The 27,373-nt window shown below is 40.3% G+C and overlaps 1 protein-coding gene across 1 annotated transcript in view; it reads right to left on the bottom strand.

Annotated features, from left to right (window-relative positions):
- LOC110966486 (ADP-ribosylation factor-like protein 15) overlaps positions 1-27,373 on the bottom strand; it is a 94,702-nt gene that overhangs the window by 49,699 nt on the left and 17,630 nt on the right. The window contains 3 exon segments of the mRNA XM_051950761.1: positions 10,322-10,381; positions 11,823-11,940; positions 11,942-11,968. Of these exon segments, the coding sequence (XP_051806721.1) occupies positions 10,322-10,381; positions 11,823-11,940; positions 11,942-11,968 (205 nt within the window).

Genomic DNA, 27,373 nt, shown 5'->3' with positions numbered 1-27,373 from the left:
CAAGTGTGGGAACATGAACCCTTTTAATCAACTTAAAAGACTCACAAAGTTCAGTCAAATCTTCTGGTACATTTGGCACCAGAAGGAAGAATACCAACTGAATTCTTTTAAGCTGAACAATTGTATTTTTATGTCCATGTTCTTTAAATGTGTTCTCTCAGCCTCTAACTTAATTTACAGCTTTTACTTCCAGAGGAGTTTTCAACATCCTTTATCACTTGCCCGACTTGATTAATTTGCTTCTGGTTAAATGTGTAGATGCAGAGAACAACACACAAGCTATCATGTTAGTAATGGCAATAGAGCAACAATTTTCTGTCAGGACTCAATATCGTAAAACATATCTTATGGCTGCATTACATAACGGTCTACTGAGGCCCCCTTGGCCAAGGAAATTAGGATCTCTTAGTTTCCAACATGTATTTTAATCCCTGTGTGAGTTATTAAACACTGACGCAAAATGGTTTGTCAGTTCTGGAATATTTTCTTTCATTTTGGGAGAATGTTTATCATCAGTGTTCATTATATTAAACTCACTGCAGTACTTTATCTTGATTTGACAGATTGTCTTGCATATATCCTTTTACTCCTATGAATAAGCCTAGAACACTTCTGAATACAGAAATGTACACCACTGAACAGTGTTTTGTGTATTTAAAGCTGCAAATTACGTCTTTTCTCATTTTTATGCAACACACCAAAATAATCTCGGCTATCTTTTCAAAATTCTGAAAATATCACACAAAGAATAAATCTTCTCTGTTAGTCTGATGTTAGAGTTACATTCTCTGCAATTCAATGGATGGAAATCTGACCTGAGAAAAACACCTTGCTGAGGCCACCCATGCCTTTTTCTCTCATCCAACAAAAGCTTTAAATGATCTCTATCAGATAAGACATGTAATTAATTAGTCAACATACGGTACAAAATAATAAAGCATATGAATGTATAGCATGTGTGCTTTGAGGTGTGGGATACATGAATTTAAGATCCTGTCTGAAATTTTATATTTGTAGGCATTTGATGATTCACTGCATATGAACATCCAACAGCAATAAGACACTGTTGTTCTACCGACGCAGCCAACTCTCCTAGTCCATAAAACATTTCTTGTGATTCTCTTCTATTGTGTGGTTCTCTTTCTCATCTTCTCGGCAAAGCACATTACGAACAGTAAAATTTCGCATAGTTTCATCCATTTGACACTCAGTTCAGAAACAAGTGTTTTCAATTCATGTTAAGTGAAGTTTTAAAGCTGAAATGGCCAATTAAAATAATCTGACAGCTAATGCTTTGATATTCAATCCATTGTTCAAGTCATATGTCACTCAAAAAAAACAAACACTACTTAGATAGAGCTTCCATTTCTGGTGATTAGCTGCATCTTTCATTTCTGTTTTTTTTTTTTTTTTTTTTAAGTGTTAGGTTGTGGGGGGGAAAGCTACTAGAGGAAGTTACCTTGGGCTTTAGGATATTGTACCACACATTTTCATATTTTTGATAGATTTTTAAACCACAGTATTATAATAAGCTAATAAATTGAGCGAACCAGCATCTGTAGATTAGCTGAGAAAGTAAATAATCACCAGAGGCATTCCAAGACTATTTACCTCACAATATAATCAAGGCACCAAACTATCATATTTCAATTTATAAAGACAGAAGAGGATGACAACAGAAGCAAGTGCAACTTAAAATGGAACACTGTCTGTTAATATGCACATTTATGTAGTAGTTATTGTGCTGAATTTGTTCAGTTTACTGAAGCAAAGTTGATTTTGTAGAAGGATTTAAGAGCTACAGTTAGGGTCACTGTTTGACTCAAGAACAAAGCTAAAACACTAGTGAAATGTTAAGCTTCTTTAGAATTCATGACCCCAGTAGTGCACAAAGAGGAGAAAATGGGAAAAACAGACATCTGGCTATACAAACACAAGTGGTAACAATGTTTCAGTGACGCGTTACTTATTTGTGTGTGTCATTTACAAGTTAATGAACCAAACTTGGAGGCAAATGCCAGTAAAACATAAGTAAGCAATAACACAGCAGAAATAAGAGCAGATAGCCCTCTGCTTGAATTCAGATTCTCTTTCAGTTGTGTTCAATGGTTTCTGTCTGAATTCATCACAAATTCAAACAGCATGTGATGTGCTCGTTCAACAGTGAGTTAACACCGCTGAAACCCTACTACACTATTTTTTTCCCCTTTGGACTACATAAGACTACTGTTGAGGCTTTGTCCTGTTTGTTGTCGGGTATTGATACAGGCATGGTTTCGGATCACAGCCAGATTGAACACTTTCTCAAGGATTTTTCTACCTCCCACTGTTTACCTTTGTTGACAGCTTTTACCTTGAGGAAAAATGAAAACATGCTGCTAATAGGGCTTTTTCAGGCTTTAAAGTTAAAACTGTGAAATCAACCCTCTTTTAGGTCACCCTAACAAAAAACAGACAGTGTTTTTTTCTCTGAACAAAGCAGCTCCAGTACAGTGAATAGAGGGGGCGCTGGGGCTAGTGAGGGAGGCTCTGGTAATAAAGTTTACTCACTTCATTCTGAAGCTGGAGCTGGAGTGAGGTGAAAAACACTTCAGCTGTTGATATACCCGCCAACCTGCAGCCTCAGCAAGGTCTGCTTTTCAGTAAACAGCTCCTGTGTGGGATTTAGCCCACAACACACACCGGATCCTCTCATTTATGCACGTTATTGACAACAACTGTTTACAAAAATGTAGATTTTTGCAATATTTGAGGATAAATAAGTTGTGTTACTTCATGTAAATAATTTGTCCATGTCTTATCTAGCCCAGTGCATTGGTTTTAAATTAAGTTATTTATATAATAGAACCATGTCAAAAAGATTTTAAATAAAAAATGCCTATAATTTGACTAAAATCATGTCAATCTGCAGAATCAAACAAACACCATCTTCTACTGTAAAAAAATACAACATAAATAAAAAGAAATATGTGTCTGTCCCATATCCCACTGATATCCAGCACAGCATATATGGAAAATGCTTTCAATGGACTTTTCAATGATTACTTCCCCAATTTTCAAGTTGCTGCACCAGTGTCATTCAAAGAAAACTGAGGCAGAGGTCCTCTGTCTGTGCAATTAGCACTGTTCTCCAATGTGTTTTGTCATCAATTATTTTGATATTTGTCAAACACTCTCCACTTTTTACTAGAACAACATAACCTCACAATAGACAGATTCATACATGTGTTAAATATGTTTATCATTATGCTTGCATCGTTTTGAAGCTGGAGCTCGTAGTAAAAAAAATGCAGATTGCATAGCAAACCTAAATTTGTTCATCTAAATTGCTCCACGATAAAAAAAAAAATTGGAAATAATAAAGTAGTAGTAATAGAAGAATTAGTAACTCCTAACTCAGCTGTTTAGCTGGAAGTCGGCTCATGGACAGTTTAACATCAAGAGCTGGTATGGCTGATGCATTTTGAACATACTAAAGGTTTCTCTCTTACAGTATCTGCTACACACCATTCAACAAGTATCAACAACAACATCAAAGAAGGTACAAAGGTCCTTGAACAAGGCCTCAAATAGCGATCAGTTACACGTTTGTCCTCAGAACTTCAAGATCAGAACAGCCTGTGACTGCCATCATCTGCTTTAAACCCAAATGGCAATTTACAAAATATTACAATTTTGGTTGGATCTTTTCCTATGCAAAGGAAAAGCTTCCCTGCTGGGGCAAAGTAACATACACTGTGGTGATATTTGATAGTAATTTAGAACCACATTGGGTCTGTGATGACAACTATGTAGTGGTTTTACTCTGAAGACGTGCTCACATACTTCCTGTGCCTGTTGGCAGTTATAGACAACTGGTAAATGTTCTGTCATGTTCTTGCATCTTGCTTGTCGCCCCCCATGTTCACTCTTTGTGCCCAGGAATTGCAGTGACAAGTTAAAAGGGACATATGCTCATCTCCAGTTCTATCTTTTTATTCTGGGACTCTACTACAGAAGCTTCGCATGATTCACAGTTGGAAAAAAAAAATCTTATTTATCTAATACTGCCTGTTATGCAGCCTCTAAGATTAGTATCTGCTTGAAATAGGCAATATTAGCTCTGGGCTGTTTAAGACCAGATAAATGCCACACAGAGTTCTAGTAGTAGACACATCTCAACATCAACTGTTCAGAGGAGGCTGCGCCAATCAGGCCTTTATGGTCAAATAGTTGCTAAGAAACCACTACGAAGGAAAAGCAACAAGCAGAAGAGATTTGTTTGGGCCAAGAAACACAAGGAATAGACATTAGACCAGTGGAAACCTGTGCTTTGGTCTGATGAGTCCAAATTTGAGATCTTTGGTTAAACCCGCTGTCGTTGTGCCACCCAGAAAAGGCAGGAAATTCCACAAATTAACCTTGACAAGGCACACTATGAAGTGAAAATCATTTCACTTCCTCACAAAGCTCATCCAACGAATGCCAAGACGAAGCAAAGCAGTAATCAAAGCAATGGTGGCTATTTTGAGAATCTAAAATAAAAAAAAAAACATGTTTTGACTTATTTCACACTTTTTTTGCTAACTACATAATTACATGTCTTCAGAGTTAATCTCCAACATAAATAGTGATAAAAAATTAAGAAAAATATACATACATACACACACATACATATATATATATATATATATATATACACACACACATACACACACACCTGTTAATGGGTGTACATCTGAAAAATACACTAAAATGTTGAGGTAAGAGGATCACGTCTGCTGTCAAGAAAACCCAAAAGTAACGTAGCTAGTAAAATGCTTTTCTGCCAAAGAACTCTCTTGTACCACTACTGTTCTTTGGTATTTTTTTTTAATGTATGCTGAAATAACTTAAAACACATCAATACTCCTTAAGTATGTTGTTTTGCTAGGATGTGTACTTACATTTCCCGTTTTGACTCTTTAAAAAAGAATAGTATGTTGCCACTTTACACAAATCTATCACAATAACACATTATAAAAACCTATAAACCTAAAACGCCACACTAGATCAATCATTTTTTACCATGACCTCTCTGTTGTACATGCTGTAATATAGTCAAGTGTTGGAAAGCCTGGCAACAAATATTGTGTGCTCTGTTTAAATGAGAACACTGCATGTACAAATGTGTACCCCTCTCCTTCAAATCGAGAGCCTGAATTCTTCAACACAAGACTAAACAACATCAGCAATGTGTGGTGTATATTAGAAGCACTTCATCAGCTGTCACTATGTGACATGAATGCACACTGTGAAATGGTCTGTCTAGACTTGACGTCATGTCATTGTTCACACATTCACACTGGAGGTGCCCTTCCCACCTAATCCCCATACCTGGCACTAGCTGAGTTGTAAATGCATGTCAGACTAAAGATCACAGATGTAAAATCCTCAACGTCAAATAATTTATAAATTAATCAAATTCCACCTTATTGAGATGAGTACAAAAAATAATGCAGTTTTGCTGCAGTGTTGTTGCCACAGACTGAATTAATATTACCCATCTCCACATACTGGCCATCATAGAATGAAAATGCACAATTCTACCTGGATATTTATCCAATTCTAGACTACAATTTCAAATTCTGAGAAAGCAATAGAACGTGACATACAGATGGCACTGACTTGTGTTGAAAAGTGGCTAAAACAGACCACAGGATGACTTGGATAAGTAGCTGTTTTTTTTTGGGGGGGGAGGGGGATTTGTTTGTTTGTTTGTTTTACAAATAATCAGCGATTCAGCTGTGGAAACCAATTTGCTTACCTTGTTTATCTGTCTGGCTTCAGTGTACCGCCGGCGGTACACCTACTAATTTGCATAGGAATTTCAAGAATGTCAGACGGCTGCAAACACGATTATACAACACTATACACCGATGGAAAGCTTAGATTCTCATGAATCCGCCGGTATAAACCACTTTCAGATGCGATTACCACAGCGGGTGAGAAAAACACATTTGTCCGACAAAACCGAATATTCATCCATCCGTTCTCTGTACACGGCTTCAACGCACACAGCGCGACTCACATTTCCGGGTTTATTATTACACACACAAAAAAAGATTCCACAAAAACGGCCATAATCCAACCTTTTACATCCAGATGACACAAGCCAGTAAACTATTTTATCCAAAACATGTCCTGAAGTCTATATAAAATCCCCGAATCGTCATTTTCAAGGAAATGCACCTCGCGATGCCCGTCCAATATTCCCTGTATTTTCCGTAATTTTTTATTTAAAAATAGAATATTAGCGATTTTTGTACTGAAAACGGCTGGAATTGACTGAAGCTTAAAGGGTTAAGCTTCAGGCTAACTTTGAATTTGATTATTTTGTCATTTTATGCAGCCACACTGTTGTCACAGCGATACTTTCATGTGTGAATTCGGCCATGTGTATGCACACACAACTTAGATAAGAAAAAGCATGTAATCTGCATACACAAATAGAGATCCAGTTCCTCTAGGAAAAAATCTCTTTTTTAACCCCTTGACACCTGAATTTATTTACAATTATATATATATATATATATATTATATATATATGTATAAATAAAACACTTTGTGTTTTTGCTTTCCAGTTGAAGCCAAGTTACATGGAGATAGTTAATTTGTCTAGTACACATAAAACAGATTTATAATAATAACCGATATATATTAATTTAGGTCCCACTATAACCGGTCCTATGAGAAACCAGTGCTTGCAAAAGATACGTACTGAATATGCACAAACTGGCATTGGGGGAATGGATATGCTATCTCAGCTGCAGTATGAATGAAACCGGTATGATGCGAATTAGCGACAATCGGCATCAAGAGGTTAAACATGTTTGTCCTTAACTTACTTATATTATGTACAGAAAATCAAGTTACTGCAGAAAGATGGTAATAACTTGGTTATATGCACGATAAACACACTAACTGGCAAAACAGTCAAGTTCTGTCTGAAACCTGTGGGGCAGTGTGCTTTATCAAGTTCAAACAATACGCGTAAATCAATAAGCAAGGAAAAGTTGCCATGAGGAGCGAAGAATTAAAAGGAAGGCAAAAACAGGGAAAAAGAAAGCACAACCAACAGCACAATCCAGATGCATTTGTAGAGAGACCAAGGCATGGGAGGCAGAAAGAAAGACAGAAAACAGAGACAGAAACCACAGTCGAAGATGAGAAAGAAAACAAATTAAAACAAGACTGCAGAGATCTCAATGACAAATACATGAGTGAGACAAACATAGCTGAGCCTGAATCATTACAGGCATCATAGATCAGGGATACTTGCTGATTTGTGCCTCTGGTTCAAAGCACAGCTTTGCACTTATGACAATCTGGCCCAATGCACTCAAGACAGGGTGAGTTAAAAATGCACAGCTAGGCTCGTACTGTATCTACACAGAAGGCAGAGAGTGAGCAGGACGTTAGCAGAGCAGCAGCTCCGATACACTGTCTGCCTACTCATGCATGGCATTGAGCTGTAAGTCATTTGTGTTTTGGAAGCGCTCAGAGGCCAATACAAAATCAATGTAGTTATTCATGTAAAATACAGGAAAATAGACTAGAGTAAAAATGTGTCTTGGCTTGTGTTTACAGAGGTGTTGGGAAGTAGAACACAAGTTGTTCCACTGTCAGTGTAGACAGCTGGTTTGATTAAAATAGAGGTCTGTCTGTTCTGTCAAATGTGCTTGAGACTGAAAAAACACAACTGAAACACCTTCTGCACTGGACAATACAGGTAAAACCTGTGGGTGAGCTGCACTTATGTGGCTTTATGGTCTGGAACATTTTAATGACATAAAGGAAACCTGGCTTCTGAGACAACTCCAAGTTAGGATAACTCCCTGCTGTCTTCTGTATGCAAGAGTTCCCTGCAAGCCAGAGGTGTTGACCTTAACATACTCCCATGTGCCCTTTCCCAGATCAACTTCAACCACTTTTGTCTTCCAGATGAAATAGGTTGAGCAATAATCATGTAAGCAAGGAAATAACAAGGATAGAATAACTGGATATAAAAAGTGTGAAGGCTTAAGGTTTTGAGACAAAGCTTCGTGTGATTTCATGTGTTTTAACTGTACTACTTGTTCTACCAAAAGAAATAAAAACTGACAAACAATAATTCATCAGCCATGTTGAAATGTTCCTCCCAGCTTATGGCACTTAAGGCTACCTGGATACACATGATTTGCTTTACATTTCTGACTGTAAAGGGAGAAAACCTCATTGACTTTCCGGTGGGATAGGAAGGAAACCTACGGGAAGTGCTTCCCTTCCTCACACTTCTCAACAAGCCAGTCTTCCCTTGCTTTAGTCAAGGCTGAGTAAAGAGAAAAAGCCACAAAGATATTGTGTAAAACAAGGTTTTCAGGGTCAGGAATACTGATGTGTGTGCGTCACATCTTGTATCATTTTTCTGCATCATTGATGCAGTGCAAAATAACAAAACTAAACCAGGAATGTTTGCTTGTTTTAAAACCATAGGGAGAGGGCAGGAAAAAAGAATAATGACAGAAATGGGAAGTGTTGAGTAAGTTACAACTGTGCTGAAAAGGAGTGCTTTAATCAGAAAAGGATCTGTAAGGCTCATTATGAAAACTGACCAGTGGAACATTATGCAAGAGTACCAACTCTCTTGACTCCACATTTACGTCATATAGACTTGGAATTAGATGTGTACGCCTTCACACAGAAAAACAAAAGGGCTGCATGTCCAACATCTCACCTCAGAACGAAACCTAAATCAATACTGTGCTCCAAATAAAAGGTAGATGTCGAGGCGTCAAAACATCATGTGCTTGTTTTTACCCTCTTAAACTCATCCATAACGGATGGCACCATAAATCGCTCAAATTCCTGCGCTCTGCGCATTTACAAGAAAGGGAGCAGGGGAGTAAGTGTTCAGGCAGGGGGGCAAAGAGAAAAAGAGAACAAATTTCATCATCCTTTGCTGTGGTGGCAGCCTATGCTAACGTCTCTAAATCAAATGTGTCATGCATGGGACCAGTGTTTTTCCAACCACAATAATGTTACCACCACCAGACTGGGTTTGACCCAATCCAGAAAAACCTCTTTTGAAAACCCCCTAATGTGCTCTGTCCAAATTTGGTAGCACCCTCGTTGGTGGTCCCCCGGTGCCTCTTTGTGTGTGTGTGTGTGTGTGTGTGTGTGTGTGTGTGTGTGTGTGTGTGTGTGTGTGTGTGTGTGTGTGTGTGTGTGTGTATACATGTGTGTTTCATCTTTTCAGGAGACTAGGTTGGGTGAGCCTTCAAAACATGCACTGCACCTGTCATGTGCCTATTCAGAAAACAACATAAATTATTTGAAGTCTCAACACAACAATAAATTTTCCATGTCACCGAGTTGCTTCTAGGAGAAGTATCCCTCTCTTAAGGCTCCTTTCAAGGAGTCTCGATGCATTTCTCCTGTTTATGCAACTCAACCTCCGCTTCAAGTCCCCTCATCTGCGCTTATTAAACGGCTTCTTCGAGTGCTGTACATTTCCAGGAAAAAGACTGCAGATTGTACAGACACTTCAAAAAACACTAACAGGTGACGTCTGTACACACACGTCTGTGTCTGATCGAACGGTGTGATGCTACAGGAGGTAAAAACAAGCATACTTCAGCATCCCTGACGTACGCAGGTCTTGGAGTAAACAGTTAAAGTGAAGAGATTATGGAATTTAGGAAAACAGGAAAACAAACTTTTAACATTGGAAAGCTGTACATTTGTGGAGTTCAAATTTCTGATTTGGAGCAAAGCAGTTGATAGCTGAACAAAACAATCAAAGAACAACCTTGAAGAAAGAAGACAGTGTGAAGATTTGGTGGTAAACCTATGTAATAAACCACATCAAACAGTGGTGGATTTACACACAGCATTTGCCCCTTTACCCAACACGATACTGAATAGTCTATGAGAGCAGAAAAAGTATTAAAATTACTGAAAAAAATGTACATAAAGTAAAACAAAACGTCTTCCACGTATCTAGACATGCTAAGCAACAAATAACTAACTCAGTATTTTTGTTGCAACTGCTTTTAAATACTGAATTACAGATTTGAAATAGTGCTTGTTTCATTGCATTATTTTTTGAATGTAGTCTCCTGATGTAAAAAATCACATTCCGATACCTACTGGAGTTACTGTGGGACTGTTGCAGCCAATGAACCTGCTGTTGTCTGTGATGACCCACAAAAACATGTCACTGCAGAGATTAATCTACCTCATGCAAGACGTGCTGACAAACAGATTGATGCACCAAATAAGAAATTGTCTTCTGAAAAGTGTTACAGGCTGTTTTTCTTACCTCCTAGTTCTTTTACATTCAAGATGGCATTTGGAAATGGCACTGCTTTGATGCTGAAACCTAAAAGGAGCAAAATAAAAGCATTATTGTGATCACATATAGAAATTGTGACTGTGTTTATATATGTGCATGTGTGTGTATGTGTGTGTGGCCAGCACATGTTAGGAGTGATGAGAGTCAGCTTTTAGGAATGTTGGCTACATTACCTTTCAACAGCAAGTAAAAAAATTTGACTTAAAAAAATCCATTTTATCATTAAGTTTCCCGGAGGATATTTGGTGTACCTTTTCCAAACCACCAGCTGGTGAACACACAGAGGACTGACAACATATTTGTGTTATAAACACGAAAGAAAAACACTTTGTGTGGTCCGGGTTAGCAAAACAGAAAAACAAGAAAAGCTAAACAGAAAAGTGTTTTGTTCTATGCTGGGGTGAGTGGAGGATAGAACTAATCTCTAAAGTGTTACCACGTATTATGTGGTTTGTTTCTGCGGTTGCATACGGGAAATAGTGGGAAATGGTAAAGCAACCCACTGAAGGACGAGATTTAATGTTGCTCAAAATATGTTAAAATGTCTTGGTGGGAATTCCTTCCCTGGAAACATGTACAAATAGGAGAAGTATGACACAAAACAGATGATTATTTTCTAAATGTCGAGATTAATTGCTAAGTGTAGTTTTTAAGCGTATTACATCAGTGCAAATGAAGTAAGAAGTGAGGGGAACCATATGAGAGTTCCCCCTCATTGGCCTTCACGATCTTCCTTCTGTAGATGTTGGCAGAGACAGAAAGTGCTGACAGCTAAATCTCATTTCAGAGAAGTTCACTAAAATAATTCTCTGCTAAGGTAGGTAATCGACATATTTTATCTATTAAGTTCTGCTCAGTGGCAGGCACAGACAGGTGTTCACTCCACAGAGACACACACACTTACGGTTATGTGTGGCACATTTGGGAATTAGTTTATATTTAGCCTGTATTGGACAAAGACTAAATCTAAAATGGGACTTCTGCAACAGCTCAACAGTGCTGCTGTCAAAGCCAGGGCAGGAAGGAGGAATGTCAGTGTTCTTGAGGGACTGCACTGCATATATGGAAAGCAGAGTGTTGACTACCAGGGGAATGATGTACTAACCCGAAAGCCTTTGTCTCTTCTGGAAATGCATAACACCAGCCTTCCACAGAAACTGAGTATTGGCTGGTGACATCCTGAAATCAATTCTGGCACGGACACTGGGACTTTGGAAAACATAGTGAAGGCATTTTTCCCCATATTGGAAAGCTTTACTACCTGGATAATATTATCTATTTGTGACTCTAATGAAGGACAATATGTTCTTGAAACATGAAGGCCTTTCAAAAGCTTGCAACATGTGTGAGGGAAGGGAGATGACTGCAGGGTGAGTGCTTCAATCTAAGCACACAACTTTTTCCTCTTAAAAAAACAAAGAACAGTAAAACCTTCTCTTACGCAAATCAATATGTTACATGCACGTACCTGTTGTAGGAACGATGCCGTCGCTGCCCTCACTACAGAGGCGGGAGAGCAAGCTGGTCTTTCCAGCACCTGTCAGGCCAATGCACACCACATCATACTCTGGTCTTGGTGGCGGGGGGTCCTTTACAGCACAGTGCCCGAAAACACTGAAACAAAGCAAACAAGAAAACATTGGAATACCAGGCAAATACAACCAGGGGAGGTGGGGGTTGCTGATTAAGATTTGTAATCAAAACAACTGAATAAACTCTGTTTCTTTACAGGAATAGTCTCATGGGAATTCCAGCTGTCTTCGTATGATGGAGCAGGAACCCCCACTGCATGCCAACAACCGGTTTGGTGTATGAACCGCTTCCAGCTCCCAGCAGAAGTATTTAAAGAAGAATGAGCAACAATAGGATAAAACTACAGCCAGTCATACTTGTATGATTCAATGTGACCATGTTCTATGGAGCAAAAGTCTACATAAAAAAAGAACATTGAGGTGAACAGGAGGGTCAGACGCATGCATAGAAGTGCTGCAACATGTTTTGTCTGCTTGTGGACCCTGTCTGATTGGGCCCTTATGGCGGCCAGAGGCAGACCTGTCACTCCATGAATCACGGCCTAGGACTGAGGGCCTGCTGTGAGACATTAAGGGGCAAATGCAGTGTGAACCGTGAATGAGATCTTTAAAGTTGTGTGGAGAGATCAGTATCCAAAACTAAAAAGAGATCTCTTTTATTAGCAAGACAGGAACCAGTCTGGACAAGGCAGGGCACACACACACACACACACACACACACACACACACACACACACACACACACACACACACACACACACACACACACACACACACACACACACACACACACACACACACACACACACACACACACACACACACACACACACACACACACACACACACACACACACACACACACACACACACACACACACACACACACACACACACACTCTTCAGGTGGAAGAACATCAACACAGGATTCTGTACAGCTCATGTCAGGAGACGACCTTGTTCAACATACTATTACTCCGTTCAATCAAAGACTAACAAGAAGTAAAATACATGCGTTAGTGGACATGAACTGCTGCGCATCTGTGCACACACTCGCCAGGTGTGCTTGGGCATAAATCTGTGTATAGAAACATGAGAGGATAAACAAATATATTACTATATTTATTATCATCAGTATTCAAGCATGTGTGGTGAATGTTTAAGATTCAGGTTTATTATGAAAATACAAGAATGACTATTAGAATGAATGTTATTGTCTTGAGCCCAATGCATTGTTTACTCTCGAACTAAGCACCAACTGTTACAAGATGCAACCACTGCTTCTTTTAAACTGGAGTGGAACAAGAGATCAGAAAAGAGTATTTCAGCCTCAGTTCTTCAACAAGACATCAGTGACCACCAGGGTCAGTTTTCAGAGTCTTGCCAAAACAGAGCTGCTGTTTGATGGAGATGTGGGGAATCTGCTTCAGCAGAACCAGACGTTGGCTGAGCAACCCGACCCCCCCGACTCCTCGGTGAACCCGCTAGTCTGCTCAAACAGGAAACATTCTCCTCTTCCAGAAAAACGTTAAGATCAGAAACACACGTGTGTCAGATGGGGGAACACATGTACAACTTGGTTTGATTAGGTCATTCTATTCTCTCGCTTGTTCTCTTTTTTTCTTGCCACCTCCAACTGCCACCTTCCCTGAAGCTACATGTAGAAGTTTCTGTAGCAGATGAAATCTACCCTTCAGCTGTCAGTCTCTGAGCTGACAGTTCATCTTTTAGATGAGGCAAAGGGTTGAGATAAGTAGAGATGGAAGAGCTGGAGTAGCTATGAAGCTGCTGTGAGTTGGAGGACTTTCATTTATTCACCACCTGATGAAATTATTTCCAGACCTAGTGTATGTGACAAAGAGGGCAACAAAGAAGGCTGCTGCCCCACTGGTTATGTGGGAGCAGACAGAGAGGACAACTCCCACCAGGGAGTTGAGATTTCACAACAGTTACCAAAGGAGCATCCAGGGCCTGACCCTGGGGTCCCCATGTACACAGTGGTCCCTGTGAGAGAGAGATGGCAGCTCCCACCTCTGGCCCTCTTTGACAGCGCAAGATTGACGAGGAGAGCTTGGTCAAAAGGCTCACAGGAGAAAAATAAATATGTCGAAAGGCCTTTGCTTACTTCAAAACATGCCCCTCCCCTGTCAACCACACACTCAATGATTTGAGAGTCAGTGTGCCGTGTCACTGAGACCAAGAGCTCAAATGAGACCATCCTGTGATGACTACCTGCATAAATCTCTGAACAGCTGAGATGGAGATTGTATTCAACAGGAAGTGACTTAGTCGTAAAAAATATACTCACATGTACTATCGTGTAGAAAACAAGTGCTTATGAAGGCCTATTGGCCACAATTCTTCACTTTTTTTAAAGTTACTATTAACTCCCATAAGGCCACCTGTTCATTAAAAAGGGACAAGCTTCCTGCCAAAGTACTCCACATAAAAGTCTGCCATTCTTGGACTTTATTGATCAGCTGCCTCTTATAGGATTGGGCAATGTTTTAATTGTGCTTCGCTGAAAGACCTGCCTAGACATTACCTCACTGTAGTCAAAGATGATTAGTAGGCTTTATGTAAATGAGAATCATATCACTAAAGACATAGCCAGGCTGCATTTATTTCCTAGATGAAAAGGATGTGTGACAGAAAGAAGGAAAAACAGCCCCCTAGCTTCCAATTTGAAAAAGATGTCAAGGCTTTTAATGAGTGACATAACTGAGCCTTCCAGGCAGCAGACCAGAGCCCTAGTTGATACTGAACGTATTAGTATTTAGCCTCTTCTAAATTATAGGGGAACCCATATTAAGAGTTAAAAGGGATACTGGTGGTATGAAAGGAAATTATTGCTGCAGTTCTTTTTGACCAATATTTCCTTTCAAATGCTTCCTAAAGTCAAACATTCTAAAACAAGACGCCTATCCAATGTCACCATGGAGTCTGCTGACCTCAAGTCTGTTAATTTGCATACAGTAAACACAGAACATATCCACGGGTATTTGGATAGTACATAAATGGAAAAAGATTGAGCCACAGGGCTCAGGAATTACAAACTGAAGGGTTCAGACAGAGTTGAAAAATTTCAAAGGAAAACCTTTTTGTCAGTGAGTCATAATCCATCATGTTGCAAATTCACCTGACGTAGTTGGACGGAATAGAAGCCAGGCTCTTTTTAGAAAACCACTTTGTATTTTTAGAGGTAATAAATGTGGGTTAGAAGGAAGCCACTACCACCGCAGCAGACTAGTTCATGTTTCACTCTTATACTCTCTGGCTACTGTCGAGACACCACAGGACAGGAAAATAGGCAGCGGCATGACAGTATGTTCGAAACTGAGGCACCCCAACAAGTTTTCATTTTGTATGGACTGGATTTCTCCCTGTCTCAGTAGTGAAATAACTAACTTTGACATTGTCAGAGTATACATTCAGCCCATTGCCAACAAATATGTCTGCTGGGTATTTTAACATTCACTAATTTGAAAGAATAATATCCTTCGTGCGGGTGCATTTTAATTTGTTACTAAGGAACATACATTAATGCAAACAGCTACAGGAAAAGTACTGCTTTTGCACAGAGCTAAAACATCTAAACAGGTGTGAAGCATCAACTAATGCTGCTGCTGGAAAACTACGGGCAACCACATAATTATTGCAAAGACTTGCCAAGAAAAGGTTTGCAGTCTTTCTGGACCATTAGGATCATTAAATCATATTATGTTTATCCAGATGTTTGGCCAACAGTATCCAAATCCCACAAAAATTCCACACTTGTGCACAATTGCTTTGGTAGATGAGTTCAGATAAAACAGCATTTTGGAGGAATATGATAAGAGGGTGCGAAAGTTAAACTCTATGGACTCTTCAGTAGGTAATGTCAAATGACAAATTTGCTTTCAAAATGAAAAACACAGACGGCAAAGCAGGCACATTAAGCACACTCAAAATCTGGGAGGTGTTTATTTGGTCGGATCATCATCTTGTTGGAAAAATTCTTACACTGAGAGACCAAGAATTTGTACAAGACTGAAAAAAAATAGTTAGCACTGTGGTTTCGCAGAATTGCCTAATGACTTGCCCTTGCCCTACATTTGGCCCACATTCTGCACTTTAGGGATGGTAATCTGGAAGCTATGGATGAAGGAGATCTGTTACCAGAACATAGATGTAGATGTGCTGACTGCATATAGCAAGTCAAATCCATAAGTGAATGCACTTCGGATTTGTTTAGCATGTGCCTCAGAAACACAAATGATGTGCACATAATAAAAACTGGCCACATCGTTTTAAAAAGTGACACATCAGCACAGAAGTTGGAATTGTTTGCACTCAGTGTAGCCACAGTTATATTAAATATAATAATGCCAGCTGTATCGCATTTACCTCAAAGCATGTCCAGTCACTACGCACACCAAGAAGCAAACCGTGGCTTCCTCCTTGGCTGCCAATTTACGTAATCTGAGTATCTTGACTTCCTAAGAACAGTGGAGCTACAAAAGTAAATAAGAGAGGAGAAGCAGGAGAAAAGAGAAACACCGGCCTATGGTAGTCACAGACACTGTAGAGAGACAGACACAGGACACGGATGGACAAGCAGGCCATTTTTATTTTTCCAGACCAAGTGTTGGGACAACACTTGCGTGCAGGGCTCACTCCTGACCTTTGGAAATGACAGTCCTTTATATGGGCGTCCCAGCGGAGGAGCGGTGCTAACAGCTATTTGTGTAATACACACCGGCAACAGTCATAACACAGGCCTGCAGCGGAGAAGGACATACAGGAAGGCAGTCTGAAGGAAGCGTAGAGGCAGTGTGCGGGCAAAGAGGGGGATGGATGGCCACATTCATTCATCCTCATTCATCTTCTGCCCCCCCTCCTTCAGTTGTTGTTGATATTTGCCGCTTTGAAGCTGAATGGGGGGTGAACAGTGGGACACAGTGTGGTTGGGTACAGTGAGTGAAGGGGGTGAGTGGGGCGCACTGCATGCCATTCTTGTTAAAGGGGGGAGATAGACATGCTAAACACACAACACTGCTCACTGGACTCTTCCCATGCTTAACTTTTACCACGCCAACCATAGACTGCTTCAGACTGGGTCCACCACCCACCACCTTTTATTCTGCTTTATAACAAAACATGCATTTCAGAAAAGTTAGGTGTAGCTACTCAAGTGCTCCATGCATTTTCCTAAACACTACTGCTATCACCATATGCCTCTCAAGGCGGCAGATTTTCCTCCCCGAGGACACAGGCGAGATGACACCGCAGGCATGATGCTTGTCACTACAGGCATGATTGGATGATTTCTTAAACCCTAACTGCAAGATAAAACAAACAAAATGCGGATCTGGCACTGAGAATCCTGATATGCTTTCAACTGTAGCCATGGGTGATGAAATACAAGATTTACTGCACTTCAAAAATGATGGCCAGTTAAGGATACTAAACAGGTGCCATTCATTACCCCGCATCAGAAATAGATGCCTGAACAAACACAGACACCTACACAAGCGCACATGCACAGACACACATACAATGAAAGAGTATATTGGAACATTTGGGGGATACACATCACTCCCATTCCATGTCCCAACAATGCACATCCAGTTGTGTGGAATGTTTTTGATGCAGTGAATGTTGAATATGTCTACAGTTGACTTCTACAGCTTAAAACACGATACCACAAAGACTTACTGGACTGAAATGATGGACAAACAGCAATAAGATGACCCTGTCTGCACCAGCTCAACATCCCGTCTGGTGAAGTAGACCGTGTCTTACTTAAGTCGACAAAACAATCCACAACCCATTATGCCTGCTTGTCTGTGTGTGTACGGGGAGGCCCTGTTTTAAAGCTGATTTGCTTGTCACTGTTTTGCAGGCACATCATCCCTTATTCTGAAGCAACATCCACTCTCTCCCTCTCTTTCACTCTCTCCCCTATCACCCCCGCTACCCAATTCATTCATCCCACTTCTGTCTGTCTGGACCTCGTTTCAGAGCTCGAACACTATTGCCCTGACGCTAAGGTGTCTGGACAAGGAGACAAGCTCACACACACACACACACACACACACACACACACACACACACACACACACACACACACACACACACACACACACACACACACACACACACACACACACACACACACACACACACACACACACACACACACACACACACACACACACACACACACACACACACACACACACACAGAGAGAGAGAAAGCCACAGAGTGAAGTTAGAGCGCCCCCCAGCTTTTTGCTGGAACATACTACATTTATTGGACTGCAAAGGGAGAAGCAAAGCTCTGCTGTAAGTCAGGTACTGTAATTGATTGAGCAAAATACAATAAGACCAACAACTAAAAAAACAAACAAACATCAACATAGTGCATTTCCATTATGCCACTCTTACTACTCTCTAGAGTGATCATTAACATGTGAAGCACAGGACAGTGGAGGGAGAGCGTTTAGTGCGATAAAATCCCAGAACACTCCCAAAAGAATCATTTTATTACAGTGAACATAGTGTTCCAAAACCAAACAGAGAAAATGATGCATACTGCCAGCTATTTATGAACAGAGGTGCAATCACCTCATTAATCTGGCCAGAGGAGGAATGTGACTGACCGTCTGGAACGTAAACTCCACTTTTACAGATAACTGAGACAGACCTAGACTATGGAAAAAGATTCTGAACAACAGGACTGGAGCTTGCATCCATCTAACCCTTTCGCTTCCCCCCCCCTTCAGCAAGCAGCTCCAGTGTTAGCCTTCTCCTATCTGGCCTGACATGGTAGCGTGTGACCCTGTGTGGTTGAGGAGGAGGCCAGATCAAAGGCAGAGGAGCAGCCTTGGAAAAACACTTGGGCTGAGAATGGACGGGATATCTGTCAGGAAGCCTTTCCCACTGGGCTCACTAGTGCTAGGGCCCATGGATCGGGTTACTACCAAAAACGCCTACATGAAAGAGGGGGCGACAACTAATCCGCATACATGGGGCTCTCTGTCGTCCTCCACTTGCACTCCACCACCATAATGTATCCCTTCTTCCCCTCTGTTCCTTACCCTCTAAAATCTCCACCGTTCAGTATCTCTGGGTCACCCCCAAAAACCACACCAACTGAACATGCCCACCCCCCACCCCCCTCCCAAACCTCTCTGCACCACCACCTCTCCCTGCTCCCAAACCCTTCACCCCAAAAACACTCCAGCTTCATCACAGAGGATAACAGGAAACCCTGACACAGCCTATTGTTATGGGGACAGAGGGGGCTTGGGTGGTTTGCCACCCCGAGAGGGCTTTTTCCCTTTCTCCACTGGGCTTGTGTAGTGTTTTTAGAGAAGGAACCGAGGAACTTCATGCACTCAGCCTTTCTTACTAACCTCACTGACATAAACGCACAGTCAGAACGGACGAGGCCTGGTGGCAGGCAAGAGTTGTTGAGTCAGCAACAAGCAAGGTCTCAGAAGGGATGCAAAGCGAAAGTGGCTGGAGCAGGGGAGGGTGTATTCATAGGAGTGTGTGGGATAAAAGGAGTGCTCAGGATGAGGATGGCATATATGTGTATGTGTGTGGCAGGGGGTGGGGGGTGGGTGTCAGTGCTGTAAATCTTGATGTCACTGACAGGAAGACTGTGCAGGACCATTACCATAAATCTGACAAACGCTAAGTTGATGGGAGGCTGTATCTGTCTGGTCAGGGACCAGTCTAGACGGTCCTATTGAGGGGTCCTACAGCGTAGCTCTGTTTGTTTCCAGCACCATCTGGATGTGGCAGTAAGTGTCCGCTGCTATGGTTCACATACACACATGCACACAAACGTATATACAATGTGCACCATTCCCAAAGCCATTCGTAAAGGGCCTGACCTTATACTACATACAGCAAGCAATGAACAATTTACTGTTGCAATGCAGTTGACAGTATATGCATCATACATACATAATATTTGCAGATGTTGTGGTCTACATCGTGTACAATTATTAAAATAAAAAGCACAAGCGCTTGAAACAACAGCAACAGATTCAAAAACATCTGTACCCCAAATTAAGATTAGTGTAGGCCAATAATGACTTGATTAGCCTCCCTAAGGCCATTTTGTCAGATTAAAGCAAATTCTACACTACCATAAACCTCTCCAAAACGTGTCCAGGGCAAAACATGTAGTGAATTTATGCCAATTACCTCAAGGGACAGACAAATGCTTCAGACGGCCGCTTTCTGCAAAATACTCCATCTTGCAACGGAGAGAACAAATTATATCATCAAAAACCTTGGACAACACTTTTATTGATGACAGTGCAGAACGTTTTTAAGTATCCATATCCATATCCCATCTCTCTGAAGGCTTCTTGCAGATCCCAAAACTGCTGTCATGCAGATTAAAGTGTGTAGATGCTTTTCTAGACAGAATTTCACTTAATATTTCATGTCTATGGTTCACAAGTAAAGTTTGAAAAAATGGTTTAAAGCATACACCCTCATGCTTAGCATGAACAAAAAAATACAACTTTCTACTTAGTTGCTGTCTTTCTATTGCAAGAGAACATACCTCCCTCTCAACAAGTCAGACAAGAGTTCACCTGAGGAGAATCTGGGACCGATCCAAGAGCTCTTCAGAGTTCAGCCAGCACTGCACGGGTTCTACATTTGTCCCCTTCAAGGGGCCAGGAGTGGCCACAGTGAAGCCTGGGGTGAACCATAGTTTATTACTTTAACTTGTTCAAATGCACAAATGTCCTCTCATGAACAAGTTCATAACCTTTGCATTCCCCAAACACAATTAAGATTTAAACTGTAACTGCTTGAAGAAACAGAAACCAAAGAGGGGAGGATAAATGGGGATGTGTTTTCAAAGTACAAAATGCACCACACTGAGAGAGTTCACTAATATAATGGGCAAAAGATTAAATAGGTCTGATGGGTAAGATATTGATAGGAGAAAATAATCCAAGCAGCAGGTCAACTAGACATTCGCCAACACATTTATCTGTCTGGAGCCTACTTTGGAGCTACTGTGTGCTTTGCAACATTTAATGGAAAAGTACATTAGGTAAAGAATGAGGGGACAGCATTAAGGGGCCCACCCACAGAACTTTTCATGTTACCCTCTTTTTGTAAAGCAAAGCAAGGGTTGAGGTGGTGGCAAGGCAGCTGCATTCATAGACAGAAGACACCTTTACTCCAAGGGACATCCAGAGGGTAGATAAGGAGGCCACAGAATTGAGGGTTTGAAGGGGTACCACTGGGCGCCATTACGGTATATAAATCTTGTAATTGGGGAGGGTGATTAGCTTGGCTGCATTAGCATACGGCGGCGGCAAAAACTTTGGTTTCCTGGCACAGTGTAGGGCAAAAAGATGTTTTTCAGCACCCATATAGAGGATCAAAGCTTGAGGGGCCCCTTTTGAAGGCCCTGAAACCAGTGTGCAAGAACCAAGGGGGTAGGGGGCGCCCATCTCATAGACATAAAAAGGATGGGTGGATGGGGAGGGTACTTGTCCCACTTACATCAGTTATAGCTCATTTTCATACAGCATCTATCTATCGACGACTAACTCAATTTTTGATTAAAAAAAAAATATCTTAGGGCCCTTGTTCTCCCTGAAAAATGTGTGGGAAAGTTTCAAGCTCAAGAACATTGTCGATAAATCTGAAAAACCCTCCCATCAGCTATTTCTAGGCCCCTTTGAAACAAACAAAAAAAACTGATGGGACCAACTGAACAATTAATCTGTTTTATACATTGTGCAGAAGGCGAGAATTAGGTTGATGAGTGGGGTTGGACAAACTGGAAAATCCTTTTCAATGCAAATAAATTGTCATAGGACATAGAAAATCTTTGATTCTTGAACACAGTGAACTATTGCTCACATCATATGATACAAACAAGGCCACAATGATCATTCATAACATCCCCTGTGACCTTGTTGAACACGTCAAAGTGTGCGGATTAAGAGGGAAGAGAAAAGAAAAGCAGGCTATGACGAACTATAGAGAACGTAAAGAGCGAATCCCTCCGTTCAACAAACCCTGAACAGGGATGGTAAATAGGCCTCTGGAGGCTTTTAAGACCAAACAAAATGGAAAAGCCATTAACTGTAGGGTTAATGGTAACCCTAACCCTTGGCAATCTAATCTGAATCCGGTAACAAATCCAAAGCCTCTTCAATCCTTTATTGATTTCATTAAATTTAGCTTCCATCATTCGCAAGCAACGAAAGTTAAAAATAACTACAACTGAAAGATTCAGCTTAGATCTCTGATGAGCTATCACTGGGTAAGAAAACAAATAATTTTTGTAAAACATTTTTTGGGCATTTTTTGCCTCTATGAGACCGGTGTACTTGAAAGTCAAACATCTTGTCAGCTTTGAATCAAATCGTTGACTATCTGCAGCATTTATGCCCATATGATATGCATACATCAGGTGGTTTCACACATACTAATTTTATAGTAGTAGTTAATGATTTAATCAATATTAAGCTAGCTTGATAATGTTCACAACCTATAGCTATAACTTGAAAATGAAACTAGCAGCAGACTGTTTGACTACTGATTCATTGTTCAGACACACAACAGCTGTAACATACGACCTTTACAAGAGATTTTTCCAGACACTGCTCAAGTCTGTTAAGTAATTACAACTATAAGGTTAATTATCGCAAAAGACTAATTTGATATGGTAAAAAAAAAGCTGATCTGCTTCTCTAGGTGCAGGTGTTTATGCTGTAATCACTCTGTTGAACTACAGATCACTGGTAGTAACAAAGAGATGTACACTTTCTCTTCAATTGAGTACAATAAAGTAACAAGCAAGTATTCATTGTAGCTGTGATTTTAGATCTCTACAACATAAAACAATACAAACTCGAACTACAATAAAAACAGAGAAATCTGTAAATGAATAGTATATATAGAGATAAAGGATCTGGTAAGAAGTCTGAATGCTGCGCTACAAATCGTGTATCTACAACCCAACCCAGGAGTGATGCTGATGTGATGCCAAAAAAAACAAAAACATTTTCAGGAATGAAGGATCGACCCTGAGTATCGTTAGATATTAAGAGAGCACCAAGTGTCCGCACCATATAAAGTGAACAAGAAATAAGAGAATCATCATTGCACATTAAACATATAGACACTAGAAAGTCACAAGGCAGTGATTGACATTTGACATGTCCTGCACAGATTTGTTTCCTTATTGCAACCAAGATAATTGTGGTCTTTAAATCTCCCTCAAGATAGCTAGTCTTATTTATTGGCATATCTTTCCACAATATTCACAAGTACCTCGAAGACTTACAGTTAAACAGTTAGGTGAAACTCAACATGTGTGCAACTGCTACAGTTATCTTCTCAATCAGAAAGACTTTGCTTTACATTCAGATGCTGTTCGTGTCAACTGAGAGAGATTCAACTTACACCGTCACAAAATGCATCTCAAATACGACATGTGAGCAATTCTTATCTACAGAAAAACGGACTGATAATCAACAGAAACAAACTTTTCCATACAGAATTAACTAGCAAGGCAGTAGTTTCAACAGCAAGAACAATAGCTTTTTACTGGACTGTATGTGTGCAAGTCAAAATCTCAAAGTCTGCACAAAATGGTAAAAATTAAATCTCTACTTTGTTTTTTTGTCTTATGAAAGGGACACAATTTACAGTTTTTCTTTCCCACATAAACTAAAGGCATAGTATGATTCAAAATATTGACCTTCCACACTAAAATATAATTCCATACATACAACATAATACTAAGTCATTTCTTCACTACAGCCTTGTATACAGGTGATAGAGGAGGCAGCTAATGAATGTCAGTGGCTTTTTAGCTATTTGTAACTGAATAAGCTAGAATTTCAAAGAAAGAATGTCACCTACTGCTGCCAGTAGTGTGTTTGACAGGCAAAAGCAAGGGTGTCTTCAAGGAGAAAGTGTTGTGACCCCCAAAACAGTTCTCACTGTCATAACTCTGTGCTGATGACAGCTGAGGAAGCACACATTTCAATTTTTACATGATGCAAAAACTTGAATTCATGCATTTTTTAACCTCTGTCAAAGACAAGCTTTGATAACATGTGTGAGGCCTAAAACACTGTAATGACAAAAACTGCCTTATAACCATGACTTTGATATAAGTTCATAACTAAGTAACTGTAATTGACAAAAAACACATTAAACACTCCTCGTCTATCACAAGGAACTAAATGGAGGAATGCACTACAAAATAATATTGTTTTAACGTACAAATCATTTCCCTGTGTAATACCACTGATTGAAGTCTCTAATTTCAAATTTACATAGCATTCAATTTTAAAATGAGATCTCTTTCAGTAAAAATGGAAAAGAACAAATATCCAATTCGATAATCTTGAATAAAAGAAAACAGAACAGATGTTTTTGTTTTTTAAACAGAAATGCAAAGCCATGAAAAGCCCATTTACAAGTTTGACAAAGAAATCACAGCAATGTGCTAAATGTCTGTCAGTGTGTTTTCTACAAGAGAGCACCAGCCACAGCCCTTTGTGACCACACACCTCTAGTTTACACACTGCTGGCTTTCACTTGATTTCTGGCATTTTAATGGCCAAAAAGTGGCTGGTGCCACCCTTCTCTAATAATAGCTATACACATAAAACCCAAATACTACATGCTCTCCATAAAAACATGATCTATAACATAAACATAGTATGCAAATTGAAATGCAAAATCAAGAGCCCAGGGGTCCTGTTTTGCTTTGTTACATACTATACAAGTCTAGATTTATGACATGGTGGAGGATACTTGACTCATATGTACTTTGTAAATGCTCCTTTGGCAAATATCCACACTGCTTTGGAAGATTCTATTGCTACTGTTTATGTGCCCTTTCAAATATTATTTTTTAAAATACTCCTATTGTATTCACGTGTGTTTAAAAAAAACAAACAAGCAAGGATACGATTAAGGTTAGCTCAGCAGAAATTCAAAAACACCTTACATGAACCCTTTGATCTTACTGTAAGGGCAGCTTTCGAAATAAATGCAGACTGAGCAACAAATCAGTTTTGTAGAGAACGCCAAATCTTTTTGCAATCATATCATCACCATTGAAAACAGTATGAGCAAGGTACTTTGCAACAGAATAGTGATTTGAAATGATGCTGTCCGAAACTGTTACACAACTCTGCTATCAAATTTTTGACAAATATTGCAGGGAAAATTGAATGACTGTGCAAATTCTAAAGAATGACAAATTAAAGCCAAACATCTGGTGGAATTTCAATTCTGGGAAATCACAGGTCGCTCTGTGCCATAACCTTTTCTATCGAGCATGAATCTTTGAGACTTTGGGGCGTTTCGGCGCGTTTGTCGGAAGTTAACCAGACACATTGTTTTAACCTTTGCTGGAGCCTCTGTCTCATTCCCAGGGGCTGGCTGTGTAAAAGGGTCAATGACTTCAATAGGCCTTCATTAAGCACAGTTAGTGTCAACAGTTAATTATGCAAATCAGAAGACCCTCATGTGGTTTGTGGGTCTCTGGCCTCCCCTTTCATAGCAGCCTCACACACAAAAAAGTACCACCCCGCAGACACACATACACTCCATATAACACATACATTCACTTACACACACTGTATGCCATTCATACGTTACTTTTCCTCCTCACTCATTTCTTGTCAGGAATCAAAAATGGAGTGTTATGGTGCCGATACATAAATGGAGGCCGATGAGGCCCCTGAGGTCTCCAGTGGCTTTTCTTGCCATCAAAGAACCTCCGGAAGGTTCTTGCTGGGTGAAGCTGAAAGACCACCAAGTTCTCCTCATCTAGACGAGGGAGTGGGGGCATCCGTACCCCTCAAAAACAAAATGGAGAAAAAAAACTGCATCAAAACAGTCAATTAGGCAAAAATGCATGACAGCCAAATTCGAGCATTGTTTCTGTGATGGTAATGACAGGCCTCTTCCACACATCTGATGTCTGCGGCCCCCCGATTTTCGAAGGCTGGGAAGCCATCAGTAATTAATAATCACAGGCTTTGGGCCCTCAGTTGTGACTGGCGGATCCTTAGAAAGTAAGACTCAAAATTCACTTTCACCTACCTCTTGTCACCCCATCATCGCTACTTTGTATCGGTCTCCGCCACAAATGGCTATCACTGCCTGCTGCTTTGGTTCAGGTACATTGTTTATGTGCCAGTTGAGGGGCTCCGCTGCATTGTAGGGGACTGTTATGGCGCCAGTTTTAACTAGCTCCCCTCCGTCTAAACCCGTTCACCTCCCGCTAATTGTGGAGAGATATGGTTTGTTGGGGTTTAAGGGGGTGGCTAGATAAAATGGCCTCTGTTGTGAACTCAAAACTGTTTACACACCACATTTGCTTTTGGAACCAATCTCTTGTTTGTTATTTTGTTTTCCTTAGCTTTTTTCCCGACAAAGAAAACTTCTCAAAAACAACTGTCTCAAAGTGCTTATGTAATAGTAAATCAGAACCAGACTGCGGTCTTCACTAGTCCAAATGCATGAACTGAAGCTCTGGGAGCAAAGCTTCATTTCTTCACTATATAATACAGGTGTGATATATATACTGACAGTCAATAGAAACTTTGAGGTAGAAATGTACGCAGAATTCTACTTGTAGGGGTTGTAATTATTCATTGTGGATTTACTGATGATCTAGTGCCCCGGTAGTTGAGATAAGGATGAGTTGTCATTTTGTCATGATTCATTGCACATGGGTTGGTCACTTTGCAAAAGTGAACCAAATACACACCAAGCAATACTCAGTGAGTATCTGCACAATTTGAGAATGGGTTTTGAAGGCCTATATAAAGGCCCAAAAAAGGCCACCATTGTTAGTCCAGTGAACAGCATCATGCCACATCTATCACATGAACGTCTCCGGGCACTGGGTATGGTGGAGGCCGGTTTGAGCTACAGTGATGTATCCAGGCGTATGGGCTGTTCCCAACCCACAATCAGAAGCCTGGTCCAAAGCATGCGCCGACGGATTGCTGCCTGCATCGAAGCAAATGGAGGCCATACTCGGTATTGGCTGTTGTGACTTTGTGTTTGGCAAGTGCCGTTTTCTTTTGTGAAATTCTTTATTTTGAAATCATTCTTGAAACTTTAGATTTTTGTTTCTGTATGCCAATATGCTAAACAAATGATTCATATGAAGAAAATCCAGTTTCGGGCTTCAAAATAAAAATTATGTTGAAAAATATGGTCTCAAAGTTTTTAATGACTGTCAGTGTACTTTTGATACAGGAAGAATGTCTTGCAGAAACCCCTTAAACCCTCAGCAGTGTATTCCTCAATAATGGTAGATGCTCTCATGCCAAATTGAGCAATGATGCTGCTGTATAATGGCTTTCCTTTAGATCAACCAGGATCAGGCTTACACAGGCAACTTCAAAATTAATGCTAACATAGCTTGACCTAGAGTGCAGGTTATACCAGTGCATATCTGTATGCAACTTGC

Source organism: Acanthochromis polyacanthus, chromosome 7 (genome assembly GCF_021347895.1).
Source record: "Acanthochromis polyacanthus isolate Apoly-LR-REF ecotype Palm Island chromosome 7, KAUST_Apoly_ChrSc, whole genome shotgun sequence".
Classification (NCBI taxonomy): Eukaryota; Metazoa; Chordata; class Actinopteri; family Pomacentridae; genus Acanthochromis; species Acanthochromis polyacanthus.
Note: the sequence above shows the minus strand (reverse complement) of the source record. Positions and strands in the feature narration are given on the sequence as shown.